This window comes from Accipiter gentilis, chromosome 8 (genome assembly GCF_929443795.1).
Source record: "Accipiter gentilis chromosome 8, bAccGen1.1, whole genome shotgun sequence".
Taxonomy (NCBI): Eukaryota; Metazoa; Chordata; class Aves; order Accipitriformes; family Accipitridae; genus Astur; species Astur gentilis.
In genome coordinates, this window is record NC_064887.1 from 42,365,641 (window position 1) to 42,386,715 (window position 21,075).

The window sequence follows — 21,075 nt, forward strand, 5'->3', positions numbered from 1 at the left end:
GCGCCGCTCGGCGGTTGGCGCCGGAGACCTTTTCGGCTCCTTCCGGAACCGCTCGGGCGAGGGGCGTGGCTCCGATCGCTGCCGGCTGCCTGGGGAAAGAGGCGGGGCTGCAGAGGCTTCGGGTAAGTTCGTCCCTCTCCGGCTTCTGTCGGGTCTTTCCGGGGCGGGTTCGGGCCGTTCCGGCGGCGTTCGGGCCCTTTCCCAGGCTGCCGCCGGGCTGGGAGGCAGGAGCGGGCTGGAGCCGAGCGGCGGCGGATGGGGCCGGCGGAGAGGTGGGACGGGGACGGGGAAGAGGGAGGCCGGGACCGGGAGAGAGGGGAGCCGGGATCAGACCCAGGGCCTGGCGGGCTGGCTGGCGCCGGGACCCGCCGTCAGCGCGGCCCCTCAGCGTGAGGCCCCCCCCCGGGTGGGATCACCTCGCCGGCCCCCCCCCCCCCCCCCCCCCAGGCCGAGCTTCTGTCCCTTCTCCGGGGGCAACACCGGGGCTGTCCCCGTCCCCCTCCCGGTGGTGTCAGCGCAGGGTGCTCCGCTGCCAGGGCAGTGTCACCCGCCCCCCCCCCCCCCCCCCCCCGGGCCGGCCCTGTGTCGTGTGTGTCGTCCCCCCCCCCCCCAGCCTGAGGTGCCAGGGCAGGTCCCCTGTGCCAGAGCTGAGTCCCCTCCACCGTGGTGCCAGGGCTGTCCCTGTCCCCTCCCTGTGCAAGGGCTGTGCCCCCCCATCAACCCACCACCCCCCCACCCCCCCCCAGGCTATCTCCATCCCCAGCACGGGGACCTCTGTGCCATTCCCCCTGCAGGGTGCCAGGGCAGGGACACCCCACCACCACCACCCCCTTGGCAGGGTGCAGCCCCCATTGCCAGGGGTCCTGAGCCCCCTCTTTGCGTGACGGAGCCGGAGAAAAGCAGCCTGTCAGGGCTGCATGGCTCCAGCCTGGGGGCTGAGGGCTTGGACCCACTGCCGTGCCCCCTTCCCTGCCCGGCTGCGGTTTGGTCCCACGACGGTTTTACCCCAGCAGGCCCCAGGTTGGGGCCAGATGACCTAGGGATGCGCCTGTCCGGCTGGATGTGTTGGAATCCAGCCTGGGGGTGGCTGTGGCTTTGCTGGCTCTAGACACGGTTGCCCCCAAACCCTGGCTCTGGGACGGTTGGCCAGGCCACCTCTTTCCAGTGAGGTTTGTGCTCCGCATCTCTCCCAATCCTGGGAATGTTTCTCAGCCCCTTGAAGGGGAAGCTTCTCATGGTTATGCACCTCTGAAACTGAGGGTCTGTGTTCAATGGGAAATAAAACCTGGGGGGCAGGGGAACCTGTCTACAATGAGCTCTGCAAGAGCTGCGAAGAGCTGGAGCTGCACCAGCATTGCGCTTTTCGGCACCCGTGCCCAGCGCGGCAGAGGAATGGCTGCCTCTCCTCCCCATTAATGCGTGGCTTTTATTTCCCGAGTAGCTCTTAGAGTCACTGGGGAACTGGCCCTGTGACTTTCTCTGTGAGAGCAGAGAATGGAGACAGCTGAGTAAATATAGCCTAAATCACTGCTTTCCTGGCCATTCCCCCGCCCTTCCCTAACATGCGAAGGGCTGGTGTGTCCCCGAGGCTGGGTTGGCCTCTGCTCCAGTCATCGACTCTTCCATGATGTGGGAAAGTCCAAGCCATGGTTTGGTTTCTTTGGTGACTCTCTTCTCTGACGTGGGCAGATCGTGCTTCAATCTGCCTGTGTGGTTTGCGGCGAGGCTTCTGTCCTAAAGGTGATTGCTGCCCCAAACCCTCGGGTTTTCACTCGTAGAACAAGGTTTTAAGCACGCAGGAAAATCCTTTCTGCCCGCAGTTGGGTCTTGCTGGACAAAAGCTCTGGGTTGGAAGAGAAACCGCAGCTCAGCTGGAATGCGGCGAGGAGCAGAGTGGTTTGCGGAGCCAGTTTGGAGCCGTGTCAGAGCGCCGGCGCTTTGCTCCGAGTGCTGGGTTGTGTTTACAATGAAAAAGAGTATTTATAATATTGAGGGCTCTTTTTATTCCTCTGGGAATATCTGGAGCTGCAGCTTGGAGCTAAAGTAATCAAGTAATGGAAGATAAAAAGCAAACGGGAAGGGACAGTGGATTTCTCAAGTTGGAAGGTCTTGCTTCTCTCAACCAATACCCAAATAATGCTGGTTGCTAACGTGGTTGCTTCTCACCTTGTACGTTACTTCATGTGATTGCTGCATTGTGCAGAGCTGCTAAGAAATCGTCATATAAATTCCAAATACCCCGGGGAATGTGATTTTAAGCAGATAAGTTAGCAAGAGCAGTTGGATTTTTTTTTTTTATAGACTCAGTTTTTTTAGAACTGTAATTTTTGAGGGAAGTAGCTGAAATACAGCTCCTGGGTTTATTTCTGAAAAAAGTCCCTAAACCCAGCCCCATGAATGCTCCTAAAATGGAAGTAGTGCGTTCTTGCTGCTTGGGGGCTGGTATAAAGGGAGCCTGGAGTGAAGCAATAGCGCTGGTATAGGGTGCTTGGTCCTTCTCTGCTTGGTGTGGGTGTGTAAAAGTCTCCGGCCAAGTAAAAGGCTCTTGCGGGGAGGAGGAGAAAGTCCCTGAGGTGGGTGAGACAGGACAGGCTTCAACTGAAGCAAGAATGTCCAATGTCAGGAGAAGCCTCCAGACAGTAAGAGAAGCCTTGGAGTAGGTCTGCAGATTGCCTGAGGTGCTCTCAGACTGTCCAGCCGTTGAGGAGGAGGTTGTTGAGACCTCCAGACGCCTCTCAAAAACGAGGTAGGTATCGGTTATGCCGAGGCAGGGATTTATGAGGCTCCTCAGGTCTCTGCTAACCATAGCATTTACGTTTTCGGTGAAATGTTTCAGATATTCCTTCACGTCCTTGGGCTTCACTGAATAAAACAAAATATTTAATGAAACTGAAGTCTGAGCAGCAAATGCTCTGTATCCGGGCAAAGGGCAGCTGATGGCCATGGGCAGGATGATGCTGCTCCTCAAGCTCTGTTGCCAGCTGCGTGGGAAGCATTTCTTGGTGAGAAAAGAGGTGAAAATGGCCTTGGCTGCGCTGTGCCTCTGCTGCAATGTGGTCGCTCTCAGGACAGCAAGCCTGGCTTGGGCACGACTTGCGGCGTAACTCGCCTCCTCTGCCTCTTTTCCCTCTTTGGAGGGAAATACCAGCTTGCTTGGCAGCGTCGTAGCCGTTGCCAATCTGGGAGCATGAGCCCCCAGCATGGCTTCGGCTCTCCCCGCTCCTCTGGCCGCTTCCCTGGGGGCAGCTGGTGGACCGTGTCCAGCTCCTCTTCCCACCCACACCAGTTCCCTGTGGGCTCGCCTGGCTCATTCCTCCGCAGCTCGTCGTGGCATCGCCACCTCCACCGTGGCCTCGCTTGTAGCTCAAGCCTTGCGAGTTGTCGTTCAGGCTTTTCAGCAGGGCTGGGGAGGGAGCCGGCCTGGGAAGCTGCCTGGGATTGCGGGGAATTGCTGTGCTGTTTGTCCCGAATTATAAACTAGGGGTTGCCAAGCTCTTGCCCTCTCTGCCCCGGCGCTGCTTGGTGTTTTGGCTGCCTGTGGACGCAGCGTGACCCGTGGCGTGCTCGGCACCGCCAGCTTCTGCTACTCCAATGGGGCCAGCAGAGCTTCCCTGGCTGTGTAGGTCAGAAAGACTTGATGTAGCAGCAGTTGTCACGATAGGCCACGATGTGGCAGGCAGTTCCGTGTCCGTTTTTATTTCCATCCCTAGTCGCATTGTCCTATTTTCTCCCTTTAATAAAGGAAAGATTTGTTCTCATTGTTTGTAACCCATTAACATGTAGCGTTTTGCAGTTCAAAACTTGATTTGGTGGTTTTTTGCTCACTAAGGATCTGATGTAACTTGGAAAGGTTTGAGCTGTGTAGATTGTTGTAGGCATATTCTTCTTTTAAATATTTTTATGTGTTCTTTTGCCTCACTGGAGGGAAAGTAATGCTCAGTCTCGCTTCGAGTCAAGCTGCACTTTGAACTGCATTTGGAACTGGGTTAAAAAGCACAGGAACCACATTTAAAACGTTAAGATGCTTTTATTTATGTGCTGGGCACACACAAAAAGACTGGTAATGTGTTTTTTGTTTCAAACCGATGTATTAAACAAAGAAAGTATTGACAGCAGTTAATGAATCAAGGGATTGTTTCTGGGCACTGAGATAGATTTACCAAAGGTATTTAGATGTCTGATGCATGGGATTTTCAGAGCAGCCTAAGCAAAGTGCTCGCCAGCACAGACACACGAGGTTCCTCTCGGAGAGCTGAGTGAACCTGGAGCCAGGCCCAGCCGAAATCTTTTGGCAAGCTGCTGCCTCTCTCCTGCGCTCGGAGGTGTGCTTCCAGCCGACAGGCTCATGCGTGTCCCAGGCTCTCGGCGCTGCCTTCCCCAACTCGCCTTCCCTCCAAAGAGCTGGTTTAAGGTCTTTTGAGAAGCGTGCGTTCCCTCTCTCCAAAGACACTCCGATTCGGTCAGCTGCTCTCTGTGGGGTGCAGAGCTTTTCTGACTGGCGGCTGCCATCCTGCACACACAGCTTAGCCTGGGAAGCTGCTCACTGGGTCTGTGGCAGGACAAGAGGACAAGTCTTTCCCCTGGAGAGGATGGTGCCGGCGTTAGCCATGTGCATTTGGGTTTCCCGGGTGGCTCCTCACCCGCGTTCATGGGCTTTTGATCCCCCATAGGCTGAGTGTGGGGAAGGCAGGTGAGGCTGCTTCCAGGACCAGGCTGGCTCTAAGTTATCTGTATTTTTTCATGTGTCCAGTGACCTGCTGGGACGCGGAGAGCAAGGCAGCACAGAGCTGCGCCTCTGCGTTACCGCCGCAGGGAAGGAGGCTGGAAGGAGTCGACGGAGCAGGAGCTGCGGGACCTGCTCTTTGGAGACACTCAGTGCTCCGGAGCAACACTCTCCTCTTCCCACCCCTCCACGCAGATCTGCTTTTAAAAGCTACTGAACGAGTTTGCCAGGGCTGAGTGTTTTGTCCTTCCAGCCTCTTCAGCTGCACCAGCATGTCTGAAGCGCCTGGAGTTGGGGCTGGGATCTGCGGGTGGAAGCTGGGGAGGTGCCTTTGGGGGAACATTGACCCCGCTGGGTTTGGGCTCCATCGCCTCTGGGTGCGTTACGGGGTCTGTCCACTCCGGGAGGAGTGGGAGCTGCCGGCGCCTTTCCCAGCAGACAGTGGCCGCTCTGGGCCCTGGCAGTCAGGCATTGCCCCCAGTGCTGCCGTCTCGGCTCCGTCAGACCCTGACAGCCAGCGTTCAGAGGGGCGAGCGGCAGGCAGCGAGCCTGGTCATAAATCTCTCTTTATGCTCTGGATTATGAAGTAATATTTTCCTGGCTGGGGCCAGTTGGATTGGGGAAATGCGGGCTCCGCTGCGAGTTCCCTGCGGCTGCCATACCAGCGTGGTGGGAGCTTGCATGGAGCTGTGCTGGGTCATACTGCTTCTCCCACAAACACCCCCTGTCCCCAGGGTCTCTCCATGAGTCCTGCAGCCTGGTTTTATTCCTGGAGCTCCAGAGAAGCTCTCCAGTGACCCGGATCAGGCTCAATCCTGGCTGCAAGTGTCTTATCTCCCCGAGGGCAGTGCCTGCTCATTCACGGCAAAGACAGACGGGCTGGGACGCTTGCCCGAGCTCGGGCAACCAGCGCGGGCTCTGGCTGCCGCACAGGTTTCATGTGCCATGGCCTCTTTGTGCCTTTCTTCTTTGTCAAGGGAAGGAGCCCTCAGCGTGGTGCTGGGCTGGAGAGCCTGCCTGCAGAGAGGTGAAGCTGGCTTCCCTCAGGGGACCCGCACCGATCTCAGACTTTCTGGTAGCGTGCAGGGGTGGTAGCATGTGCAAGAGGAAGGGGGGGGGGCTTGTAGCTGATGTGAACTGTAATGTGTTTCTGGCCCCAAAGAGTTATTTTGAAATACTGCAGATCACCGACGCTAGTGCCTCTCGCAGAGTCCAGCCAGCGGTCGGTCGGAGCAGCCTTGGCTTCGTGCCGTGCTTGGTTGTGCATTGACCCCGCCGGGAAGGGTGCCCTGGCTCCCTTTGCCTCCTCGCCTCCCTCTGCAGAGGCTCCGGCAGCCCTGAGAAGCGCCTTCCTGCTCACTAATAGCTTTCAGATGAGACTCAAGTGTTTGAGCTGGGTTTAGTGGTTTCTGGGCCAAAACAGCTCAAGCAGTGTTTCAGCAGGCCTAGGGTGTCCCTGGGAAGGCTGGTTTCTGGCTGCCCCGGTGCCTTGTAGGTCCGGTCCTTGGTTGCATGCCGTGGCTGCGGGAACTGGAATGCTGGGATTTGCCTGGGGGAGGTGGAAAACTCGCCTGTGTGGCCGGGAGGGGATGGAAAAGAGGACGTGCCCAGCTGGTGGGAATGCCCCAGCTCATACATCTCTTCCAGAGCATGTTAGAACCTAGGTTTATTCTTTTTGGTGGATTTCTGGGCAGGGCAGGCAGCATATTCTTCAGTTTCTCTCTGAATAGCTGAAAGGCAGTTAGCAGTTCTAAGTAGACTTGAAGGCTTCTAAAGGTTGGGGTTTTTTAACTCCTCTCACCTCCCTCTCTGTGGAAAGAACCCATGCCTGCACTTGATGCTGCTGCTGCTTTTGAAAAGTTCAAAAATTTACTTTGCTCAGAGCGAAGCTTTGAAGTGCTGCTCTGTGGGAATGGCAAAGCATCTCAAAAGCCTTTTGCTGAAAGCTTGGTTAACCTACCTTTGTGGGCAGCTACCTTCAGAAAATGACTTTGTGGGGGATTGCATGGGGAGATGTAAAGGTGAACTGTGAAATTTAATCGATTTAACAAGGAAAGGTTAAATCTGTTTGTTTTGCTCCTATTCAAGGCCTCCAGCTGGTGGTTGCAGGGTCACCCTTTTCTGTTTGCAAAAGTTCTGCATAAAGGCTGTTTTGTCCTGCTTGTTGTCTTGTTTGCATAAGTGCTGCGAGGAGGGTAAGCTGAAGAAGCAGGAGCGAACCTCTTTAAGATGCAGAGCTGGTGCCTGACTGTAGCAGAGAGGAGGTGGCATTCCTGCCCACAGCCGCTGGCTCCTCTCTTGCTTTTGGGAGTGTAAATTGGTATTAGCGTGTTCTGGTTGGATCCAGGGCTCAGCATCAGCTGGTTGGTAGGAGAGAAACGAGTCCTGCCTCTCTCAGCTACTCGGATGAACCCCTACTTTGAATGTTGGCGTCTCAGGAGGGTGTGGGGTGCCTGGCTGTGCAGTGACAGGTCGTCTTCTCTTTGCAGGCACTGGGAAGGGAGACGTAGCATGCCACGCCGTTCTGGGCTGGAAGCCTGCTGTGCTTTTGCCCCCTGGACTCCAAGAAACCTGCTTCTTTTTTGGTGAAGCGGACCCTGATCTCCTGTTTCTTTGTTGCATGCCCGCTCACAAGTGCTGGATTATGTTTGTCTCCTTCTCCCTTTGCTCCATAATTTGGTTGAATCGTGGTTTCAAGCTAAGGAAAAGGGGCTGCACCTAAGCGCACCGAGGCACCCATACCAGGCACCTGGTGTGCTGGTTCATGCAGAGACATTCAGAGTGCTGATGGGGGAGAGCTGCCTCTGAGATCCCTTCAATCCTGCCCGAAACGCACTGCCTTACTCTTCAGAGCCCTTCTCCCCACAGCAGAAAGAATGGGCAGCACCGATGGGTTCCAGTACCGTGCGCTCTACCCCTACCGCAAGGAGCGTGAGGAGGACATTGATCTGCTGCCTGGGGACATCCTGGTGGTGAGCAAGGGGGCCCTGCAATCCTTGGGCTTCAAAGATGGGGATGAGCAGACCCCCAATCAGATCGGGTGGATCCTGGGCGTCAACGAGCGAACCAAGCAGAAGGGCGACTTTCCCGGCACGTACGTGGAGTACGTGGGGCCTGTGAAGATCTCCGTCCCTTCTCATCGGCCCAGAGTGCAGAGACCCCTGCCCGCAACGCCAGGGGCCAGCGGCTGCCGGCTGCAGGATGCTTTGGAGCAAGGTAAGCCCTGCTGCGTGCCATGTTGCTGCAGGAGACCTCTGCTCCCAGCATGCGATGGATGAGGGAGTGTGAGTGGCTTTGCAGGACAGTGGTGAAGCCCTCGGCTCGATAGCACTGGATTGTCCCCACTGGCAGCAATGCGGTCGAGTTGCCTGGGGCTTGTGGGCTCAGTCCTGGCTGAGAGAAAAGCACGTTGTTCCCCCAGTTTATCAATCTGCTTAGCAGATTTTTGGGGCAAGCCTTGTCCCACTCTTACCTCTCTGAGATCCTTCTCTGGCCCATGACCAGCCATGATCCCCGTGGTCCTTGGTTCCTTTCCCTGCTCCGCTAAGGGTTTTGCCCTGCTCCCTCCCTTTAGGAAAAAGTCCTGACCTCTCCCAACCACCTCCCTGCCTCGGCCTCTGGAGCGCTCAGGGCATTGCTCCCTGCCAAGAGCCGCTCAGCCCTGCTGAGACACACAATTACTTGTCTCTGGGCAAGAGTAGAAAAGTCAGGGTCTAAAAGAGTACTTCCGAGAACTGGAGCTAATTGCTTGTCTGCCTGGCACCCGTCCCTCCCCGCAGATCGCAGAGCTCTCACTGGGGCTGGGCAGCCGCCCTCAGGCAGGGCATGGGCTGCTCCGCACCTGCGGCTGCCTCCCAGCCGGCACTGGGCTTGGCACGGACCTGGTCCGGGAGCTGGGAGAGCTTCAGTGCTGCCCGTAGCAGCTGCCTTATCTTTGCTTATTTTTTTTGCTCCCAGGCATATGAACCCTGTGGCAGGGGCTCAGCAGCCCCCGGGTGCTTTGAGACAGCAAACAGGGGTGATAACCACACTTTGCCTTCCCATGCCTTGCAGAAGACCTTGTGCTTGTGGGCATGGGAGGAGTAGTGTCAGAAGCAGGAGGTGGTGGGCATCGAAGCACGCTCCCAGCTGGCAGTCCTGTGTCCTCCTCTTCCCTCTCTGCCTGGGAGCCACGGCTGTCCCATCAGATGCTTCTAGCTGTGTGAAACCTCTCTGGGGTCTTAAGGAATGGAAGTGAGCCCCTGTCTCAGAAACCAGGGTGGTGGGGCTGGGGCAGCTCCCCATGGCTGCCTCCCAAGCTCTCCCTCCCGGAGCTGGAGAGGCGGCCCCAGGAAACGTCTCCGCAGGGTGGGAACGTGACCGGGCCATGCGTTTGGGTTGGCAGCTAGAGCTGCTGACCTGAGTCATCCCACTCGCAACCTGCCTTTCCAAGAAAGCAGCTCCTCTTGGGAGCCTGGGACATGCTCTGCGGTGGATGTGGCGACCTTGCCTGCATCCAGCCTTGTGCTCCCTCGGGGGCTGTATTTATGCCTTCATGGGCTCTCTCCTCTTCTTCTCAAGCGCGGCTTGGTGGAGGTGTGTCTGGGTGGTCAAAGCCGCTGCCCTGCACAGGGGTGGGGATCACTGGGATGCGGAAGAAGATACGTGCTAAAGCTCCTGACACACAGAAAAGATGTGGTTGGGAAAGAAACCAAAAGCCAGCCTGTCTGCATCCTGTCCGGGGCTGGAGCAGAGTGAGGGTCAGGTACCAGGGCACATGAGGGGGTGCCAGCCCTGTCCCCCCAGTGGGTGCATCCCCACGGCCAGGCTCCACCTTGGGCACAGCTGGGGCCTGCAGGGTGGCAATTCAAATGCCCAAAGCCATTTTACACACAGCCTGCTGGGATGCTGGTGCGGAGACAGGTTTTTGTAACCGAGAAACTGTATTTAAGCCAAGCCCATGTTATTTCTTCGTGGTCTGCACTTTGGGAGGTGCAGTGATGTCTCCTGGCTGCCCCACAAAGCTTATACTGGTGGAGTTTCTGCCCTGTTTCCCGGGTTCTGCCCTGGCTGGCAGGGATCCCTTAGGCCCCTGGTGTCACACATGGAGCAGGACCAGTGCCACGGCTGTCACGCAGCCCAGGAGCTGGGCTGGCCCCGCAGAGCATCGAGACTCAGCGCTTTCTGCCGGTGAATTTATGAGCTGCCGGTGTTTGCCTTCCGCAGAGAACACGAGCGGAAAATGCGGCTCGGAAATATTTCCGCAGCTGCCCCGGCCGTGCTGTGAGCGGCCTTGTTCACGGCGGCCCAGCCTGGAGGGCCCGGCAGGCTTGGGAGCTGCCGCTGGCTCCGGCACAGGCTGCCTGATAAAAAAAGGCAAGCTGCTGCCTGCTGAAGCAGCACATTCCCGGCTGGGCCACGTGGGCAGCACCAGTATTTACTCTCCCTTCAGCCCTTCCCAAGGGTCAGGCTCGGAGCTGCCAGCCTGGCAGCTTTCCTGCAGCTTCCCTACCCTGACCAGTACCATCCTGAACCCTTTCCTATGCCCAGGGACTCTCTCTGGTGGGGGGGATCACCCTCCCCCCCAGCAGCACAGACCCTTGCAGAACTGCTGGGCACCTGCCCCATTTTCTCCCCTTTCCGTGGCTGCACTGACACGAGCTGTTTCGCCTCCCCGCGAGGCCGTGGATGCAGGAGGCTCAGCCGGGTGCGGAGTTTCAGCTTGCTGCACCTCGTGGTGAGACCACACTGGGCGAGTTCGGGTCAGATCCGTGACAACAGAGCTGTGTTTCGCAACGGGCAACAGATTTTTGGCTCTGCCTCCCCACAGAGCAGAGCGTGCTGGGTATCCTCACCGACTGTGGGCTCCCCAGGGTCTGCCCGGTGCTGTGGAGCGGCCCCAAGGAGCCTCCTGCACCGGCTGGCGCTCAGTTGGAAGCGAAATGGAGCCTGGCACTGCTCATCCTTCGGCAAACCTCCCGCTGGCAGCTCTCCGGCTGGGCCTGCGTGCTCCTGCCCTGGCATGCGTCACCCCTCCAGCACGGGGGAAGGGGGGTGCCCGGAGCTGGGACCTCAAGATCTTCTGGAAGTGGCAGCAAAATGTCACCCAATGCAGGGCTGTAGATCCCCCAGAAAGGGGGGGAACCCCGGTCCTGTGCCGCAGGCTGTCTGCACCCTGTAACAGCTTGCACGGAGGCTGTGGGCTCACGGGGAGGGGGAGGCAGAGGGCTGGTTTCCATGTTAAACGAGCAATCAAGGGCAGGAATTTGCTGACATGGCGTTCTGTCTGAATCGCTGGATTAATCACAGCTCACCACCGCGGGCGAGCTCCCTAGCCGTGCTCCTCCGTCAGCCCTGCGCAGCCCCTGTGCTGGGCAGGGACTGAAACCGGCCTGAGCTCCAGGAGCCCTGGTAACCCCTGTGCTCCCTGCCCGGGGTGCCAGGGTCCCCAGGGAGACAGACTCTGCTTCCTTGCCTCTGCACGGAGCAGTAGGGATGCACACACCGTTGGGGGCTCGGAGCAAGGTCGGACTCAACAAGTGCTGTGCTGTTTTCTGGGCCAGCTCACAGGTTCCCTGCAGCCTCTGTGCGGTGTTTTTGTGGGCTGCGGCTTCGTGGCAGGGGCCACGGCTTTCCTCGCCCTCGGACGCTGCCTTTGGGAACGGCATTGGTTGTGCCCTGGCCTGGTTCCACTGCAGAGCATCTGGTAGGGGCTGAGCTGGGGCTGACCCCTTCTCTCCCTCCTCCTCCCCCAGGGTCTCCTCTCCCGGACTTGCAGGAGCAGTTCAGCCCTCCTGAGATTGCACCGCCGCTGCTGGTGAAGCTGGTGGAAGCTATTGAGAAGAAAGGTAAGGGGGGATGCTGAGCACTGAGGGGCTGATACCTCCCAAAACCCCCCCAGTGAGGGCAGAGGGGGAGGCAGAGGGGGAGGCAGCTGTCTTCAAAAGCTACTAATGTTGGACTGAGCTCCTTGGGACGGGCAGGACGCAGCAGCCTGCAGAAGGGGAGGCCCTCCTGCTCCTGCCTGGCTTGAGCTGCTGTTCCCCAGAGCCGAGCTTGATCCCCTGTGCCATCCTGCACAGAGGCCTGGGATGAGGGGGCTGGGTCTGCACGCAGGATGCCTACGTGCCCTGGATGAGTGCTGGAGTTTGGGAAGCACCTCCAGCCCGGATCTGCGCCATGGGGGAGAAACGGGGCCACTGAACTGGGTGTCCTGGGGGCCAAGGGGGCTGTGGCAGCATCTGCAGGAGATTGGCTTGGACACCATCCAGGCCTGGTTAGCTATGCCGCAGCCGTTGCCCGGCCGGCACGCGGGTGCCAGGCTGGCACCGAAACAGTGCGTGTGCTGGGAGCTGTGCAACTCACAGCAGTGTCCCCGCTTCCGCAGGGTTAGACAGCGAGATGTTGTACAGGACATCTGGCTCCGAACTGAGGCAAGCGCTGAGAACCGGTAAGAACCAGCTCCGCGTGGTGAGGAGGCGAATCGGCTCAGATGGAGGAGATTAGTGGATGTGACAGCGCCAGCAGTAATGCAATCCAGGCCAAGCTCGCCTGTCCCCGGCAGTTCCTGACTCCCGTCACGCTGCCTGTGGGGCTGGGCCGTCCCCGTCCTGACACGTCCCTGTCTCACGAGGAAGGGATGGGAAAGGGGGGGATTCCTGCCGCTGTCCGTGGGCTGGAGCAAAGGGACGCGGCACCAGCTCGGAGACTCGCAGGCCAACAAGTGAACCCCTGTGTTTGTCTCCCGCTGTCTCTTCGGCGTGCCCCACTCTTGGGGTGCTCTGCTGATTAGCTGGTGGAGGCTTCTCTGGCTCTGTCACGCCACTAATAAGCAAGGGAGGATCTTTCAGCTCAGCTTGGTGGCTGGAGCCTTAGCTCCGCTGTGCCAGCAGCTGATGTCTCTGTTGGGGAGCCTTCGGAGCTGTCTGCCTCTCGGCTGGGCTTGGGCCTCATCCAGCACCACGCTGGCTTGTCCCCTTCCAGAGATGTTCTTGCAAACCCCAACTGCGCGGTGCTGTCGGCTCTGGCCATGCCACTTTCGGGACAGGCTTTACATGCTGTCCTGACAGCCTGCGCCTTGCATTCGTGGGACGTCACAGTTCGAGGGAGACGTTTTCCCCATTGGATTCAGTGTGTGACTGGTCAGTCTGCACTTGTCTCTACCAGCAGCAGGGAACAAAACTCTCACCCGAGTCATGCGTGCCCTGAATTCCTGTGGCAGGGCTCAGGGCAAAGGGTGTGGGCACCTGAAATGTCCTCTACCCCCTCCCCAGGGGGGACCTGCATGTGATCCCAGAGCCAGCTTATTTCTGGGATGCAGGGGGCACTTCCCGGCATTCTTTGTCATGTGGGCTGCTTGTGTCCCGTGATAGCTGGCTGGGTGGTGTGCGATGGTCTCTGGGATGGGTGCTGGCAGCACCAGAGCTGCTGGCTGGGTGCCTGGTGCTGTGCCTGCCACCCATGGGAAATCTGTGCCCTGGCAGATTGGACCCTGGGTGACCTGGAGCCCTTTGATGTGCACTCCCTGGGTGAGGCGCTGCGAGGCTACCTGCAGGACCTGCCTTCCCCCGTGGTGCCGGTGTCCGTGCACGGAGACATCCTTCGCATCCTGCAGGGTAAGGGCCTCCCCTGGCCATGCTTGGGAATGGGTGGCTGGGCACAACGGACGCGTTTGGGGTATTAAAATAAGTCCTGTCCCTATGGGGTCTGGCTCACGCCCCCTGCTGCTGACAGCGCTCCCACACTGTGACGCGGGTGGAGTGTAGAGAGCAGTGCCGGCTGTCCCAGCCCTTCCATCGTGTCTTGTTCTCTCCCCAGAGATCCCACAGCCGGAGAATTGCCGGAAGCAGCTGCTGTTGGCCCTGGAGTCGCCTGCGGTCCCGCTCCAGAACACGCTCACCCTGCAGTTCCTGCTCCGGCATCTGGGGAAGGTATCACAGCAGGCCGAGAGCAACAGCCTCCACCCTCGGGCCCTGGGAGAGATCTTCGGCCCCCTTCTCCTCCGGCTGCCTGGTGCCAGGTACGTGAGGCTTTTGGGTTCCAGCCGTGTACTGAGCGTTGGCCGCTGTGCCTGCCAGGACAAGGAGTCCAGCCTGTAACAGCAGGTCTGCCCGCAGCCCCTGCCTTGTTGCACGTGGGATTAAACTGCTGGCAGCACACAGAGGTGGAACTCAAAGCCAGGGCAGAGCCCTTGCTTCTGTGTCAGCCTGGGATCTGGCAGCTGGGATGAACCAGCTGACCCCAGCTGCCCCTTTGCCTGGGGGGCACAGGAGCAGTGCCAGCTTCTCCCCCACAACCGCTGTTCTTACTTGGCTCCTCTCTCCCTGCAGCCCAGAGCTGAGCCCTGACTTCTCTGTGCTACTTTTGGAGATACTTCTGCAGACGAAGGAGTTGGAGCCGGAACAGTTGCCTCCAGGTACTGAGATGCCCCTTCCCTGGGGCCCAAGGCTCTGGTGTTTGTGCTCCATGGGTATGGAGTCTCTGCCCCCATGAGTGGGTTGCCGAGGGCATTTCTGTAGCCCAGCTGTGCCTGGAGGCAGGCTCGAGGCATTTATCTGCTGCTGCAGATGTACCTAGAGCAGCTCCTGGCAGCGTGGCAGCCAACGGGGCTTCCCAGGATGGTCGCTGCAGGGAGGGGGACTCAGCGCTCCAAGGGATTGCCTGTGGGGAGCTGGGACTTGGGCTCACCGTGCTTCAACCCTCCTTCTCTTACAGCCTTGCCTCCAAAACCACCTAAGCCAAAGCCCAGTGCAGCCAGCTTGGCCAACGGGAACAGTGTGCCCTTGCAGGACGCCGAGTGGTACTGGGGTGACATTTCTCGGTAAGGGGGTGGCTGGCAGCTCACATCCTGGGTGCCCTGTCCATGGAGTTATCTAGGGGAGCTCTGGTTGCACCTCACAGGCCGTGACAATCATGTTCCTTGTAGGGAGGAGGTGAACGAGAAGCTACGGGACACGCCGGATGGTACCTTCTTGGTACGCGATGCCTCCAGCAAGATCCAGGGAGAGTACACGCTCACACTCAGGTAGGGCGCTGGGGTCCCCTGAGAGCTTCTGCTGTCGGCATGTGTCCTTGTGCTTGCGGCTGCTTGGACACCCAGACATCAGGCAGGTGTAGGGTGCTGGGGTGGTGATAAGTGCCCTCTCTCTCCTCCCTGCTACAGGAAGGGAGGCAATAACAAGCTTATCAAGATCTTTCACCGGGAAGGGAAGTACGGCTTCTCAGAGCCGCTGACTTTTGGCTCGGTGGTGGAGCTCATCACCCATTACCGGCACGAATCACTTGCCCAGTACAATGCCAAGCTGGACACCAGGCTGCTCTACCCCATCTCCAAGTACCAGCAGGTGAGGCCTGGGCTGCAGCGATGCGGCTGGCCAGCACAGCCTGAACCAGGGGCATGTTCTCATCCATCCCTTATCCTTTGGTAGATGACAACATCCCACCCCTTCTCCTGCGCTGGGACATTGCTTTGTGGGGTGACAGACATCCTGCAGGGCTGGTGGGGTTTTGTGGGACCAGCTGCCTTGAAGAAAGGCTGCTGTAGGGCAGGAGCAGGTCCTGACAGAGGCTGTGTGTATGGCAGGACCAAGTGGTGAAAGAGGACAGCGTGGAAGCCGTTGGGGAGCAGCTGAAGGTCTATCACCAGCAGTACCAGGACAAGAGCTGGGAGTACGACCTGCTGTATGAGGAGTACACACGCACTTCCCAGGTACGCAGGCGCTTGCCTTCCCCTTGGGAGCACAGGCCCCATGGGCTGCCCTGATATCCCGATTGCTGCACTGCTGTGCAGAGAGGAGAGCAGAGATTGGGCACCCGCTGCCCTGTTTGTCTGCTCCTGGACTTGAGGGGACTTCCAAAGAATGGGCTTTGAAGAGGGGGAGATTTGGACTGCAGCAAGGACAGTGCTGCTTTGGGGAGGGGGAAAGAGGGATGTGAATAGGCAGAAACCTGCCCTTTCCTCAGTTCTCTCCTCCCTTTTCAGGAGCTGCAGATGAAGAGGACGGCAATCGAGGCCTTCAACGAGACGATCAAGATCTTTGAGGAGCAGTGTCAGACACAGGAGAAATGCAGCAAGGAGTACATCGAGCGCTTCCGCCGGGAGGGCAATGAGAAGGAGGTGCAACGGTGAGAACACAGAGTGGTGGTGACCTGCCCTGCCTGGGGAAAGGCTCTGGGGGCTGGAAGGATCATCCTGGCCCAGGACAGAGCCGAGGCATGCGCAATCCTTGTCTCTCCAGAAGCGTGCTGTGGGCCGGAGCTGGCAGGCTGCCTCCTCTGCCTCCCCCACCCTGGCTCGCAGCCTAAACCCCCCCCCTCTTTCTCCCAGGATCCTCATGAACTCAGAGAAGCTGAAGTCTCGCATCACAGAGATCCACGACAGCAAGATGAAGCTGGAGCAGGACCTGAAGAAACAAGCCTCGGAGAACCGGGAGATCGACAAGCGCATGAACAGCCTCAAGCCAGACCTCATGCAGCTGCGCAAACTGCGAGACCAGTATTTGGTGTACGTAGAGCCTGCCTCCCCAGAGGGCTGGGAGCGGGGCCCCGCTGCTCCTCCGGCATGGACCAGGAGCAATCCAGCTAGCTCCTTGAGGGCTTTGGGGCTTGTCGAACCGGCTTGTGGGCTGCTGGGTGCAGGATGGAGCCCTGCAGTGTGCAGCCTTGGGGCACGGCCGTCCCGCAAAGGGGACGGCTGCTGCCCTCTGGTGATGGCTGCGCAAGCGGTGTCTGGTCCGGATGCCGCAGGCCGGGCACGCTGCCTGTGCTGAGTTCTGCTTCTCCTTCTCCAGGTGGCTGACGCAGAAAGGTGCCCGGCAGAAGAAAATCAACGAGTGGCTGGGCATCAAGAACGAGACGGAGGAGTGAGTGTCCCTGTTTGGGCGTTGTGGGATGTGGGGGGGCTGCAGGAGCACAGGCTGCGCAGCCGGTTCTGCCCACTTCGGGGTTGTGGGCAAGTCCCATCTCCCTACCTGGGAGCTGAGGACATCTTCCCTGCCGGAAGGGGTGATGGCAGCTAGCAGTGTGAGGGGAGATATGGGGGCCACATGCCCAAACTGAGGGGGTCTGACCCTGCCTGTGCTCGATTGCAGCCAGTACTCCATGATGGATGATGAGGAGGAGCTGCCCCACCATGAGGAACGAACGTGGTACGTGGGGAAGATCAACCGCTTGCAGGCAGAAGAGATGCTGTGCGGCAAGCGGGACGGCACTTTCCTGATCCGCGAGAGCAGCCAGAAGGGATGCTACGCCTGCTCCGTGGTGTGAGTACCCTCGCACAGACGTAGTGGGATGGGGCTGGCAGGGGCTGTGCTCCCACATTGCTCTGCCCTTCTCTTGCCAGATGCTGGAGGCTGGCGGAGGCGTCAGCTGGCAGGCTGGGCTTCCCCGAGGTGTCCCATCTGCCTCGGCTCCTCCTGCCAGGGCCATATGTATCTTTGGGCTGCTTTGGTGATGCCCACTTGTGCTCTGCTTGTCCCTGTGCCTATCCCAGAGGGTCTTCCTAGCGTGCCACTGACCTGTGCTGCCTTGTCTCCCTGGCAGGGTGGACGGTGACACCAAGCACTGCGTAATCTACAAAACGGCGACCGGCTACGGGTTCGCTGAACCCTACAACCTCTACGCCTCCCTCAAGGACCTGGTCTTGCACTACAAGCACACGTCCCTGGTGCAGCACAATGACTCCCTGAATGTCACGCTGGCTCACCCGGTCCTTTCCCAGCCACCAGCCAGATGAGCAGCCCATGCACAACACAGCAGCTGCCTTCAGCTTCTCCCCAGAGCGCTGCTTTCTGGCTCTGGACTCTTGCACCCTGTATAGTTGAGTCTCTGTGCTCCTGCCCCTCCAGAGCCTCTGAGATGTCTGTGACCGTTCCTGATGTCCCTCTTGGTCAGTAGCTGAAACCTGTGTTGGCTGATGGGGCAAAAAGGCTGAGCTGTTGATTCCCAGTGGGCTCCAGCCTCTAGGAGGTGGGATCCAGTTGTGATTGAATTGCTGGGGGCAAGCACAGCCCCCTCCCCTTCCCTGATAAACAGGTCAGATCCCCTTCTTGCTGGCAGGTCGCCCCACAACGCAACACTGTAGAGCTAGGTTCCCATTCCTCGGTGCGCTACAGCATCAGTCACCGTCCCGGCCGAGCAGCCGCAAGCGCTGCTCTGAGCAAGGGGCTCTCTGCCTGGATGCCGGAGGAGGCAGAGCAGGAGGCTCTGCTGAATGGTTGAGCATGTGCATCCTCCACTCTTGCTTCCCTCGGTGATCTTGCAGGCTGAGGTGGTGTCTGGTACGAGGGGTGCTGCTCTTTCCGTGCAGAGACTCATTTAAAAGGAGAAACCCCATCCTCTGTGGGGCTTCTCGGCCGAGGTCTCCATTCTGTGCTGTGCCCCACCTCACCATCTTGTTCCCTAGTGTCATAACCACCTCTTGAGTGTTGCTGTCTGGGGAGGGAGGATCCGGTTAGCGATGAATCTCTCGCCTTAGTTGTGCCAACTAAGCTGTGAAATCCGTGTTGGTACCCGTGTTTTTCCCGGCAGAATCTATGGGATGCACAGCTTGTTGTTTCCGGCTGTCTTCGGTGAATCTCTGCAGACGTAACCCGTTGAAGCTAACTGTAGCTCTGTAAATACGGTTCTTTTTGTAATCGGCTGCTTACCTAGTACTGGTGTTTGCTGAACTCCCATTATGATATGCAAGCGCGTGGGCAGCAGCTGGCCAGGCTGTTGCAGACTCGGGTCCTGCCAGCTGAAGCAGGAGGGGGCCAAAGTCCGACGCACACTACGAGCCCTACACAAAATGAAGGACCTCTCTGCTGCAGGAGGACGGTATCTCCGCTGGGCCACGGGCCTTAGCGCATAGCAATGTATATGCATGATGTCGAACTATGTATGCAAAGCACTTATAATCATGAGTACTGTATGGGGACTTGGGGTGAAAGAGCTGGGGGTTGCTGTAGTGCTGCCCATCGTAGCTGGCTGGCACGGGCAGGGATTTGTTGTGAATGAGTTCAGAGGGCTCGAGGGCAACGGAGGTGGCCCTGGAAGAGCTTTAAAAGCTGGACCTGGGCTGAGAGTTGAGGCCGTGGTGGCATTTGCTTTATTGGGTTATCCCGTCTGCCTGGCTTGAAGAAAGCGTTAATTGTTCTCTTGATTTGCCAGAGAGGCTCTTTCCCTTTTGGAGGCTGCATCCTCAGGACGGGCTGGTGGATGCCGTAGGCTTTGCTGCTTCTGTTTTTTGTTGTGACTCGGGCTCTGCCGAATCTGCAGGGTGCTGTGTGCTCATGCTCTTCCCGCTCTCCCTGTCCTCGACATGCCATCTGCATCGGGGACCGTGCTGCCCCTCCTCGCCCTGGTTAGCTCTGCTGCTCACCTTGCTCTGGGCTGGTCCCCGGATCCTTTTGGATCTGGGATTGCTGGAGCAAACATCCCATTCCTGTTGCTTGTGGCAGCTCTTGTATGCTTGACTGTACAAACCCCGTTCCCTGCTCTGCATGCCCTCTCCGGACCCTGGGCTGTGTTTTTTGGTTCTGGTTTGTCGGCATTTGGTGCTCTGAGGATGTGGGGCAGTGGTGCTGTCCCTGACCCATCGCAGCCTGGGCACACGCTCGGGTGCCAAATTCCCACGGAAGGGGCAGGCGATGGGTCGGGGGAGCTGTGGGACACACAGTCCAGGAAAGGCTGCGTTTGGCTTTGGGGATCACTTGGGAAAAGCTGTCAGGGATATTTAAGGGAATAGTTTGGGTTCAGACATGTGAGAGATAAGAGCACGTGGGAATGGGGCAGGGAGGTCCAGTGCTCATAGCCCTCTCTGCAGAGATCTCCTGGGGTCTGTGGGGTGCCTGGGGGGACCGTGCCAACACCCCAAAGCTTTCTGCCAGACTCCCACACTGGTGGCACGTTTTCAGCCTGGGGGGACTCTGCTGGTCCTGCGCTCATCCCTGCGCTTCCAGCACATCCCTGCACCACGGGGCAGGCTGCAGACAGATGGGATCCTCCAGCCGCTTGCCCCACAGGGTCTGTGTCCCCCCCACCACCCCAGCAACATGAGCTTGGGGCCGGTCCTGCTGGGGAAGGTTTGCTCCTGGCTCATGCCAGGGCCTGCCGAGCATCTGGGAGAGTCTCAGCTTCAAGCCATCACCTGTCAACATTTTGCTTGGTGCTCACCCTGGCTCTGCTGGCTGGGGAAATTCCAGCTTCTCTTGACAGCTTTTTTTTTTTTTTTAATCCTTTTGGCTGAATTTTTGGTGTTCTTCCCCATGCTGTCCCTTCCTGCCACCCAGCCGGAGCCTCTTTCTCCCCAGGAGCGTGGGCAGCTCAGCGTAAGCAAGGGGGCTCACCGTCACCCCTTCCAGCACTGCCATTCCTGCCTGCCGGCACCCATCACCGTGGCCCATCCCCGACGGGGCTCTGCTTGCAAGTCCAGTGTACAACGAGGAGGAAAATGCCCTTCCCCAGGGCTGCCTTTCCCCGACGGTGCTTGACTTGGCTCCCTAAAACGCAGCTTTTTCTTCATCCCCCCCTGGAGTGGAAGCCCAAGCCCTGAGCTCCCTGCCTGCAGCGCAGCTCCCCTAGAATAAGCTAGTTGTGATTTGTCCTTTGATGCTTTTGCTCGTGCTGTTCACGCTGCCGGATGAACCCGGTAAGCGCTGTGTTTTGAGGCCCTGGGCTGTGCTTTGCTGCTTGTTGACCCCCCCCCGTGTCCCTCAACCGGGTCCCGCACCCGCATCCCGTGGGTGCATCATGGCTGTTCCTGCTCCCCGGGGCACAGCTCGGGTCTTGTCCCTCCGTGTCCCGGCTTGGGATGCTCTACGCTCCCCCGTGTGCCCCCCACCCCCACCCCAGAGGGCTCTCGTGCTCTCTTTGTGCTCGGAGAGGATATGGCGGCTGCGTGAGCGCTCCTGAGATTTTTAGTTCCATTTAGGTATATGCAATAATAAATAACTTGCCACTTCAGCTGTTCGTTACCAGCAGTAGTTCTCTATGCTCTTTCTGTTGATGTTTACTAATGTAAACCCAGTATTTGTTACTGTAAGAGGATTTTTGTACGGTACTTCAAAAAAAACCACAAAAAAACAAAAAAAAGAGAAAGAAATAAACAGAATTAATGAAACGGCTGTGGGGGTTTCTGTGGGAGGGGTGTTAGCTGGGGGAGCGGAGGGGGTTGGGGCTGTTCCCTAGCTCTTGGGCTGGGTGCAGGATGTGGCCCATGGCCCAGCTGGAGCTGGGCTGTGCCGGGACTCTGCTCCCCGGGGTCTTGCAGGACTGGGGCACACAGCAGCCAGCCCCAGGCTCGCTGACCGGGCAAGCGAGGAGGCGGCAGCTGAGCCCGAAGGGGTGAGAAACAGCCGGAAACAACAGCTATAAACAGCGGGGGAAGTACGAGG

The 21,075-nt window shown here is 58.6% G+C and overlaps 1 protein-coding gene across 1 annotated transcript; it reads left to right on the forward strand.

The window, feature by feature from the left end:
• The first annotated feature begins 148 nt into the window (after positions 1 to 148).
• PIK3R2 (phosphoinositide-3-kinase regulatory subunit 2) lies at positions 149 to 20,795 on the forward strand. The gene is made up of 16 exons (XM_049808166.1): positions 149 to 272; positions 7,213 to 7,939; positions 11,458 to 11,550; positions 12,090 to 12,152; positions 13,186 to 13,317; positions 13,520 to 13,721; positions 14,032 to 14,117; positions 14,417 to 14,522; positions 14,628 to 14,726; positions 14,865 to 15,045; positions 15,285 to 15,410; positions 15,684 to 15,826; positions 16,029 to 16,205; positions 16,492 to 16,563; positions 16,792 to 16,962; positions 17,243 to 20,795. The coding sequence occupies exons 2-16, from the start codon at positions 7,600 to 7,602 to the stop codon at positions 17,433 to 17,435; spliced, it is 2,184 nt and encodes a 727-aa protein (XP_049664123.1). The 5' UTR covers positions 149 to 272; positions 7,213 to 7,599; the 3' UTR covers positions 17,436 to 20,795.
• Positions 20,796 to 21,075: the final 280 nt, after the last annotated feature.

Coding starts and splice junctions, on each gene's coding strand:
- PIK3R2 (XM_049808166.1), top strand. CDS start 7,600: ATGGGCAGCACCGATGGGTTCCAGTACCGTGCGCTCTACCCCTACCGC. Junction 13,318..13,519: donor CATCCTTCGCATCCTGCAGG/GTAAGGGCCTCC, acceptor TTCTCTCCCCAG/AGATCCCACAGCCGGAGAAT. Junction 15,046..15,284: donor CCATCTCCAAGTACCAGCAG/GTGAGGCCTGGG, acceptor TGTGTATGGCAG/GACCAAGTGGTGAAAGAGGA.